The sequence below is a fragment of the Chanos chanos genome, chromosome 14 (assembly GCF_902362185.1).
Source record: "Chanos chanos chromosome 14, fChaCha1.1, whole genome shotgun sequence".
NCBI lineage: Eukaryota > Metazoa > Chordata > Actinopteri > Gonorynchiformes > Chanidae > Chanos > Chanos chanos.
In genome coordinates, this window is record NC_044508.1 from 6,758,122 (window position 1) to 6,768,806 (window position 10,685).

Sequence of the window (10,685 nt, forward strand, 5' to 3'; positions counted from 1 at the left end):
CTAGTTTTGGGTTCTGACTATTTCCATACTGATGTGCCACTTCCAAAACGTTTTCAATGCTGATTTGAGCACCTAAACGATAGTTATGAACTTTATTTATCTATTTGTCAAAATACATTTCTGCTTATTCTTAAAATCTGTCAGATTTATAGTATGACCACCGCATAATAATCTACACAACACTGAACTCAAAAACATCACAATTAACTAATTCCTGCTGATCTAAAGAGACTGCATGCTTTCCATCTTCAGTATACACGACTACTGACACACGATTCTGATTACTCAGAGTGTCTTGAGTTTGAGTCTTGAGTCAAAGAGTGATAAATTCAAAACTTTATCAAGTGCGTCTGAATCTGGGTGTTCTGATTTGATCGACATATAAGTTTTTAAAAAAATCAAACAGCAGGAAGCACAGTTACTGTTAAACAATGAGCTAAATCTTTTTTAGCAACCTGGACGCAATAACATCTCACTCAAGCAGCTTCACACCTGACATTTGATACTGCCCCCTGTGGACAAAAATGGCTTTACAGTATGCATCTCAACTTCCGTATGATCTGTCAGCAACGTTAAAAAAAACCCTCGCGTCATTTCACACCCCACTCACAGCAGCGTTGACACAGCAAAAGCTGCAACGGCACCAAAGACATACAGAAACAACATCGTTTGAGCTGGGACCAAGTTTCATCAAATATTCTTCACCTGTAAACTGTAAAATTGCTGTTCTGCAAAATGACTGGATTTCATATGATGGTGGCCAGACTGAGGGAACAGCTTAAAAATCTCTACACCACACAAAACCCACTGGTCCATTTAACAGGCTGTAATGTGAAAGGTGACAGACAAATGGAGGAGCATACGAGTTCCCCCCCATCAAAACAAAACAAAACAAAAATATGTTACTTATTACAGTACTGGATGCTACTGAGATTACTAAGAGAGGCACTAAAACTGTTAAACGACCTGATTCTTCCCTGACAATCACTCTTCCAGATGTGATGAGAAAAGTGAGACGTCAACACCACAGCACAGACTCTTGGGTTTTGTTTAAATCATGGTTTGCTGCAGTTTAGAGTCGGGGGGGGGGGGGGGGGGGGGGGCAGAGTTGAATGAGCTCTGAGAGAAAAACAAGGGAACTGCATATTTGCTGTGTGGCATGACCTCCTCGCAACGTGTATCTGAGGAAATCACTCTGCATCTCAGAGAACTGTGATTCCATGAGTCCCCTCCAAAAAAATAGAAAACTTTTGTCAAACAGTGATTGCTACTTTGTGTGGGATACCAACATGTGTTCATCTGTCAAATATGAACATATTTAGAGTTAGAGACTATAAACACTAAACATGCTTGTTGAGGTTAGCAATGGAAAACTCAATAGCAAAGATCTGAAACATGACTGCAAAACAAAACAAAACAAAACAAAACAAAAAACAAACAAACAAACAAACAAAAAAAACCAACTGTTCTTGTTCATTAAGATACGACCAATGTTGCGGGAGGGGGCGGGGGTGTTATTCTACTGATTGTGATTCCTCCGTTTTAGGTGAAAACAAACAAAACAAACAAAAACGGTTTGAAGATTCACCAAACGAACTGAAAAAGATCCAGGAGAAATATCCTTCGCTTACAGTGACGTACGTTAGAAGCCTCGGAGTTCAAAGTCAAGTGAGCGTGTGAAGGAAAGCATAGTTTGTATAGATAACAGTCTACTAGTGCTTTCGGGAGCATCCGTCCATCACCGTCCACATACTGACGTGTTGTCATTAGGGCCACGATTCGCTGCAGTGCACACAGGAGAGTCTGAGTGCAGAGGGAGAGAGGGACGCCTAAATGGACTGCCGGGGTGGGGGTGGGGGGGTCCACTGCAAGAGATCAGGGGTCATTTGTAATGGGGAGGGGGAGGAGACATCACCTGCAGGAGTCAAACGTCACCTGGGCGATGTCAGGGGGTCAGAGAGGAATGTTTAGACTGTGGGGCAGTATTTGGGAAACACGGTGCCGGAATGCCAGAATTCAGGGGGTTGTTTGGGGGGGTGGGGTGGGGTCAATGTTCAGGTCACAGGGGCATGAGGCGGGTGGTGTGGAACAGGAGCGGGTTCAAGTCCTCAGCGTGCACGGCGCGGTGCAGAGACGGTTCCGAGGCACTCCTCTCAATTTTTGGCAACAGGTCCTGGACCTGCTCGATACCCACCAGAATCTAGAGGAGGGACAAATAAAAACCCCAGCAAGTATTAAAACACTTACCTCACAAGAGCATCAAAAAACAAAACTCCCTGCAAGTGCTTAACACTGACTTGCGACATTAATCTCCAACCTAATTCAATCTTCACACACTAATCTCTTAAACATCAAACAATTATCAAACATCAAACCCTGACCATTTGCATGAGTGTGTGTGTGTGTGTGTGTCCGCTCTTCAGGCCAATTACACATATGTCTTGACACCCCCCCGCCCCCCCAGAGGAGAGGACTGTAGCGGTACGCGGCGTGACCTCTGACCTGTGGAAAGAGGGGTCGTTCATCCCGTTTGAATTTGAGACAGTCGATGATGAGCCTCTTCATGGATTTGGGGCAGTTGCTGTAGAGTTTACTGAGGTCTGGAGACAGATACCCTCGTCCCACCATGAAGATTATCTGGGGATTAACACAGGAGCCACAGTGAGCAGCATTACACGCCACCGATACGCCGTGACTAAGAGGGCATTACTCTTTAATCATTTCATAAAGCTGTATTTAATAATACAATACAATAAAAAGATGTTAGGTAATCCGGTTCCATTGTGCAATGTGTGTAATTTAACGTGTCTGAGGCAGCTGTGCGCGTGTTTGAGCAAGCAGAGGTTCCTCGGGAATTCCTCAATGCTGTCCCACCTGATCCCGGTTATTGATGTTGGAGTAAGGCAGCGTTCCAGACATGAGCTCGAACAGAACCACACCGTATCCGTAAACGTCTGACTGGAAAGTGTACGGATTAGTGTCCTGCATCCGGATCACCTCTGGGGCCTGTGGCAGCATCCCAAGAAACCAAAGAGTTCATTTGTCACTGAGACACGAGTGCCAGTGCCTCTCCATCCACCGCATGTATACAGTCTGTATAACTTATGGCATTTATGGAGAAAGCAGGATAATTATTTGTTTGATGGTTTAAGTTCAAGCAGTCTCTGTTCTCACGTTAAAGTCCAGATGGAAAAATTACACCTCCAAGTAAAATGGAAATAGAAGTCTTATTTCCAACACGCTACATTAAGGCTAAGTTGATGTACCTACAAGTACTTTAAAATGGATCAGTGTGTTGGGTTGGTCGAGTCAGAGTCAGGGTAACCGTGACAACGAGAGCTCACCATCCACAAAATGGATCCGCTGGGCTGCTCGACCTGCTGAGAGCCGCTCCAGCGCGATTTCACCGTTGCCAAACCAAAATCACCGATCTTCACCGTCCAACCCTCATGCAGAAAGATATCTGACAGCAGAGCTCAGGCAAACAGTGTGGGAATACAGACGTTGAACAAACAGACAGGTCATTATAATCTCTATGGCTCTAGGCTACATTTTACTTTATGTCTATTGCCTTGGATCTAGGGGGTGTAACACTTCGCCAATACGATCAGCGATTCGGTTATAACGATTCGGCGATTTGATGCAATCTGACACAGTTCTTCACATTTGTTTAATGCAGACATTCATTTTCCTTCCTTCTTAAAAAAGATAAAATGTCTTCCAAATTTTAAGTTTTAGATTTGATGGTGCACTGTAAACTGTGTCTGCATTGTCAAACATGTTGTTCTTGTTTTTACCCTGCAAGCAACACTAACATGACTCTCAAAAGGTAAAAGGTGAAAGGTGAGACGCTGTGCAGATTGATTAGCCAATGAGAGGCGGTCATTATTATTTTGAAAGTAATGTGACTTGTAACGTTAGATCAGCGAGTCCCCCACAGCAGCTTAGTTTATACTAAAGTACAATTAGCAGTAAAGCTTCAGTCAACCAATTTTAACTTGAGAATCGGGCCATCGACTGGTTCACGCTACATTTAGATCGATCCAGGGGTCCGCGTACTGATGTAGTCATGCCAGTTTCCGATTCGTATCGATAAATCGTTACACCCCTACTTGGATCACTTTCAACCCTGTGACCAGGTAGGGCCTGACAGATGATTGACAGTTTTAAGGCTCCTATCCACAACACTGAACATTAAAAAATCTAATATAAACTTTCTAGGGAGTGGTTCATTACACTGGTTTCTCCCTCGACATCCCTTTCCACTCACTCACATTAAAAAGCTGAGGGGCACTGGACATCTTACACTGGCAGAAAGGATACTGTTGGATTTCAGGTCTCGATGAATGATATTCTTAGCATGCAGATAACTGCAAATGCAGACAAAAAAAAAAAAAGTGTGTTAAAATATGTTTACAATACAGACAAAGATTCTTGCACCATTTCCCCAACTTACCAATGATATAACAGAGTTCCAAATACCTTATTAACTGTTTAAAGACCTAAGTACATGTGGAGAACGGGCACCATGTTTATCTCTTATGGTTAGTGATTTTCTCGCTATGTCTGGATGTGGCATAAAAGCTCAAACACTTAGTAATAAGTAATAATAGGCGTCTATTATACACAGGTAAAACTCAACACATTTATTACTCTATGGTAAACTCTTACTCTGCATCTTCCCAGTTAATATAGAGCTTTTTAACTCTATTATTGTACTTATAGTCCATGCCTTCTCATTTGTATGGTATGGAAAAACTCTCTTACTCCATGCCCTGGGCAGTCTGTCTGGCCACGTCGATTCGGCGCATGGTGTCAAACTTGGTCTCTGTGACATGAAGATGGCGGTACAAGCTGCTGCCTTCACACCACTGAGTGATGATGGCGAAGTTGGGCTTCGTCATGAAGCCCATAAACAGGAGGATGTTCACGTGGCGTGTCTTTCTGAAATTGAAAACGGGACAATGAGCCCCACATCAATCACACAAACACACACACACACACAAATGACACAATGAAAACATGTGATGCGCATCTTGTGGACAATTAATTGACACCTAAGTAAAATGGTTCTTGTATGAACATGCAGGCATGTGATTCATGACTCTAGTGTCTTCAGTGGGAGTAATCTGTTTGCTAGAAGAATCTTCACAAACACTGTACGAGCATGTACGAGCGATCTGTCGGGGTGTGTGTGTGTGTGTGTGCGTGTGAGAATATTCAATATGCGTCTTCAGTGGGAACAATCCATTGACTCACCGTAGAACCTGCATTTCGTTTTTGAACGCCTGTAGCTGTTCTGGCGTGGGTTCCGTCACTTTGAGGATCTTGATGGCGACGTCCCCGTGCCACTTGCCTTTAAAGACCGTCCCGAACGAGCCGGTGCCGATTCGCTTCAGTATCGTGACTTCTCGAGAGTGGACCTCCCAGTAGTAACTGGAATCCCTGTAGCCGCCGCGATGCTGAAGACCAGAAAACCCAGTATGGAGGAATGAAACCATCTTAGAGAAAGCACTGTTACTCTGTCACTAATGTCATGTCGTTTAAATCTACCAACAAGCTAAACGAGTCCCCAAGTATGGGAGAGCAATCCCTCCTGACTTCCTTTACATCTAAACCCCCCACCCCATTTTGGCAGAGGAATTACATTTTAATGCAAGACGACGCAGAACACTCACCACTTTCTTTTTGTCGTCTGAGGATGAGGAGGGCTTACGCTCCTTTGGGTCTGAGGGAGATTTGGGCGTCCTGCGACCAGGGGAGCCCATCTGAGGGGGGCTGGTGGAAGGCTTGGGGGAGGGCTCCGGGCCTATGAACAGCAATGCACCCGCCCTCCCATTTAAAAACAGCTACCAGACACACTATTGGGTTTTGGGTGGCTGAGGCGAGTTTGGAATAAGAGACCACTGGGAAGTGTATATGCACATTCCGACGAAATGACAAAATTGTGTCGAACATAATAATGTAAAATGTAATAGAGACAATGATTAACAATAAGAAAAATGTGTGGGATAACAAAACCAAACCAAAAAAAAACTTACCCATTGTGTTGTTGGTTTTTAATGCCTCCTGGATGAGAATGAGAGAAGAAAAAGTATAAAGGAATGGACATAAAAACTAAATAAAAAAAAAACTGAAAAGGTGTGAGGAGAGAGATGAAGGGGTAGACTCCTCTTAAACACTCTTGGGAAGAGAAGACGACCGAGAAAGTATAAGTGTGTATTCAATGCGCAAAAAGACACAGACGTGACAAAGTGACTACAAAGCGTGTATGGCACTTGCAAACGTGCGAACAAAGCACGGTCAAGTGATCAGCGGGTGTATGCGGACCTCGATGATGCCAGCAGCTCCCGGCCCCAGCGTGCTGACCATGTGGACGTTGGGAGTGGAGGTGGAGCGGTGCCTTTGTAGGGACTGGCCGTCCGCGCCAGGCATCGGAAAACGGAACGCAGAGGTCGGGGACAGAAGGTCCAGGCTGTAAACAGAAACGCGCGTTAAGACGCAGAGAGAGAGAGATACGGGCCTTTGTAATGGCACTCGCAACGCGCTGAGGTGAGACAGGTGTTAACGATAAGGTGGACAGGATGGAAGATGAGGGACAGAGTTTAGAGAGTCGGTCACCTGGCAGGCTCTGGTGTTAAGGCAATGTCACTCTGTGATATGGAATTGGTCTCGGGCATCATCAGTATGGGGATCTGAGGATCATCTTCCGCAGGGCCACACCTATATGTGTAACACACACACACACACACACACACACACACATGCACACACACGCACACACCCCCACAGGCAGACAGCAATCTTTGCATCAGTGATCCAAAAATCACATCACTGGTCATCAAGAGTTACAGTCTGCGTCACAGTATTTTATTTATTTATTTTTTAAAATGTCTGTACATGGAGACTCCCAAACCAGGACTTGGCTGTGTCTGCAGTACAAATCTGTCCCCTATGAACGACTGTGCTTACAAATCAGTGGGCTTCTCATAATAAACATTGCCTGGGTATTTAAGAGCATGATGGTACAGCAGTGCATGCTGATTGGCCAGAGGTTACTGAACGTGGGTATATGTCGCTGTCATCCCTGCAAAGGTCAGCTGGCAAAGACAGCAAAGAGAACACGTTCAGACACTCTTTCCCTCTTTTCCCTTGAAGTTTTCTCAAACAACAGTGATCCAGGTTTCCTTAGTGATCAGGTTACCCGCCTGTCTATTGATACTCACACAAAAGGTTAACGCTATCTTACACTCTGCTGTTGTCGCGGTCCATTGTTTTGGGCTAAGTCGATTTTTCTTTCTTTTTTTTTTTCTTTTTAAATCAGCAGTTTAAGAGGGCTTGCTCATTATTTTAGGAAGCAGAAACTCTGGAAGACTCAAAAAAGCGAATGAATATAGAACTCTAAAAAAGAAAACCTGCAAATTATAAACTAGGAATCAGACTGATGGATCAGTGTGAAAAAAATGACAGCAGTGGAAACAGCATTTTCCCATTACTAATCATCACAAGCCTGACCCCTGACACCCTCAGGTTTCAGCTCAGATACAAAAAGTTTTCCATTCGCATGTGACTGATTTGCGCTGAAATTTGAATCTGTGTGGTGGAATTTGTGCTTGAGCTAAAGCGATACTGACCGTTTTGTCATCGTTTCCATGTCCACACACACTGTAGGCACTTTGCTACTGCAGTGCTGGTGGAATTTGTAGCCACATGTCTGACACCTGAAGCCATTGAACAGAAACTTGTGGCAGAAGTCACAGTACGCTAACTTAAAGAAGGTTTTACGAACCTGAAAGAGCACAGAACACACACACACACACACACACACACACACAGGTAAGCATTTCATTAAGAATTCCATATAGCCTTGGTCATCTTTTCAATCACTTTAGGAACTTCCCAGGAGCTGGAAGGCTTGTGACACCCAGGTTTTTTTAGATGATTTCAACAAAATGATATTTCAGTGAAATAAAAGTAATCGGGCTCAAATATTTCGAAGGCACTCGGGCGAGCTGCATCCTATTACCCCCTCACCCCAAAATGATTTACCAAAACCCTCAAAATATCAACTAAATGCCATTTAGCAAAGCAATGTCTATCTTTAAACTCCAGTATACTACCAAGGAACAACCAGAGTGCCATATTTTATTGCATCTCCTGTCTTACTTATGACACGTCTGCACTGGGAACTCACAAAGTTGTGCATGGTCAGAGGAACATCGTCCAGCACTTCCACCAGCAGCTCTTCCCCCACCAGGGGCGTGATGTCAGTGTTCCATTCTGTCAGTCTCTTACGACTGCGTGCGCGCACACACACACACACACACACACACACACACACACACACACACACACACAGGACACACAGATACAGCTCAGATGCACTTCATTGTGTCAGTAACCTTACTGCGATGGCTTAACTCACATGCAAAAGTGGTTGTTAAGCTTGACATAAACCACTGTGACGTCTGAGATGTGTGGTTGTAAGATGATAAATCTTGGGCAGGCATTGCTCTCACGTGTTATGATGTGGACACTCACCCCTCGAGCAGTCTAAAAACCGCACAGCAATCTTGACTCAGTCCACGTACTTTAAGGGCTTTATCCAAGCTTTCGTAAACCGTCTGTCCTGGTCGCACATTCACCTGAAAACACACACCCCCTTAGTAATCACTAAACCATAGCAGATGATAATACACTGTACTGACACAGGGACATAGAGTGTTATGTGTAAACAGACAAAGGCAGTTTACAGGTCAATAAACCTCACCACTGTGCGTTGCTTGTTGGGGAGGTAGACTCTGATGGTGCCCCCACCACGGGGCAGATCGTCAGGGCTGGTCTCCCCTGAAGAGGAGCAGGAGGAAGAGGAGGACATGGTGTCTCCACAGGGAGGAGCTGAATGGAGCAGTGCTTAGACGACTTCAGCCAGGCCGGAGCTTCATTCAGCAGGAGGCAGTACAGGAACGAGCCCTAAACTGCAGCCTGGAGAAACCTTACAACCACGCACGCACGCACACCCACACAACGGGACTCAAACGTCTGCATACACAGACACACATGCACGCAGACACACGTAGAGACATACACAGACACACACGCATGCAGACACACGCAGAAACACACACACCGCCAAAATCTTCAGTCACTGTGGCAGGGCAAGAGTCAAAAACTAAAGATGCAATTTTAGAGAAGCAGTGAGCAAGAACAGTCACACCCCGACAACCACAGCAGCAAAGTGCAATTTCTCTGAAAAACCTTCTGCTCTCCCCGAGAAGAAATGATCTTCACAGAGACTGAACAGGTCACAACAATGAACACGGGGTTTGTTTGTTATTTTGGTTTCGCCTACTGAATACATACAACAAGCTTGACACGTCAGAGTGGACACAGTTTAAGAGTTAAGTTCTTTATTTGTCACACACACATTGGGAACAGTGAGCAGTGGTCAGGCTCAGTGTGTAGTCTCAGCCCAGGGAGCGGTTGGGGGTTAAATGCCTTGGTCAAGGCAACTTCAGTTGTGGATGTTGAGTGAAAGCACCGTTCATTCACTCTCCCTGCCCAGATTTTTCCTACCGGCCCAGGGAATCAAACCAGCAACCTTTCGGTCACAAGCTCGTTTCTCTAACCTTTAGGCCATGGTTACCACAGTCATATTCAAATATTTATCCATGTAACATTCATAAACTTCTCAAATAATACCAGCGTAACCTGAAAAAAGGTTTCATGTTTACTGTATAAATAAGGAAACCTGACACTCTGCAATACAATGCTCAACAACCAGCTTTAAGCAAGCGAAATGGAAATTTCTCAGATTTAGACAAGTAAATGGATGAGACCTATCAGCAATAATTCCATATTTCATCAAACCAACAATACTAATCTTCACATTTACTCTGAGTAGCTACTTGAAAGGTGTTTCTTAATTCTGATGGGAAAAAAACAGCAAAATGTTAAAAAGCCTGAGGGGAATCCCTGGGGGTGGTGTTTCAGAATCGACCTGTCCCCAATGAATAACCACTCTCTCATGCCATATTTCAATCATAGTTTCAGGGTATAAAATGTGAAAAGAGAGAGAGAGAGAGAGAGAGAGAGAGAGAGAGAGAGAGAGACCTATGTATCAACTTTGTTTATAGTTTTGTGTTTTATTGTTGCAGGATATACAGGAGCGTGGTATTGAAAATAATTAATTTGCATCCTCACTACGATCTTTTGCTTATGAGGCAGTTAAACCTGATTGATGCACTAATTGTAAGCCGCTTTGGTTTAAAAGCGTCTGCACAATGCCAAATTGTAAATTGGGAAAAGTTGAACACCTACAAAAAGGGAGGAAACATATCTCCAAGTACATTCCTCGGCATGAAACACGTCTTTTAAGTCACAGAAGGAATTTATAATTGATTAAACGCCCGTACCCGTGCCAGTTTTAAAGATCATAATTAAACAACCATTTATGTCATGTCTTAGGTTGACATGTTTATTCAAAGCACGACGGCTGTCTTTAGGCTTTCAGGACTATAATACGGCTTTCTAGACTTCTTGCAAGCAGCCACACCATAGGAGGTCTACAAACACAAGCTACACTTGAGCTTCAGTCAAGTGGAACGCGATTTTTACCATAATGCGTGGTGCATTCGGACCGATCGCAAAGACAGGCGTCCAAAAACTGATACAGACCAGTCACA

The 10,685-nt window shown here is 44.2% G+C and overlaps 1 protein-coding gene across 1 annotated transcript; it reads right to left on the reverse strand.

Moving 5' to 3' along the window:
- Positions 1-1,906: 1,906 nt before the first annotated feature.
- On the reverse strand, positions 1,907-9,033 carry araf (A-Raf proto-oncogene, serine/threonine kinase). The gene is made up of 15 exons (XM_030791039.1): positions 8,771-9,033; positions 8,542-8,645; positions 8,195-8,297; positions 7,635-7,789; positions 6,622-6,723; positions 6,331-6,475; positions 6,042-6,069; positions 5,679-5,809; positions 5,260-5,462; positions 4,768-4,944; positions 4,324-4,370; positions 3,345-3,463; positions 2,875-3,006; positions 2,503-2,637; positions 1,907-2,200 (listed from the first exon to the last, which is right to left on the reverse strand). The coding sequence occupies exons 1-15, from the start codon at positions 8,876-8,878 to the stop codon at positions 2,060-2,062; spliced, it is 1,830 nt and encodes a 609-aa protein (XP_030646899.1). The 5' UTR covers positions 8,879-9,033; the 3' UTR covers positions 1,907-2,059.
- Between the last annotated feature and the right edge of the window lie 1,652 nt (positions 9,034-10,685).

Coding starts and splice junctions, on each gene's coding strand:
- araf (XM_030791039.1), bottom strand. CDS start 8,878: ATGTCCTCCTCTTCCTCCTGCTCCTCTTCAGGGGAGACCAGCCCTGAC. Junction 6,476..6,621: donor TTAACACCAGAGCCTGCCAG/GTGACCGACTCT, acceptor TTCTGTTTACAG/CCTGGACCTTCTGTCCCCGA. Junction 2,201..2,502: donor AACGACCCCTCTTTCCACAG/GTCAGAGGTCAC, acceptor TCCCTCCTCTAG/ATTCTGGTGGGTATCGAGCA.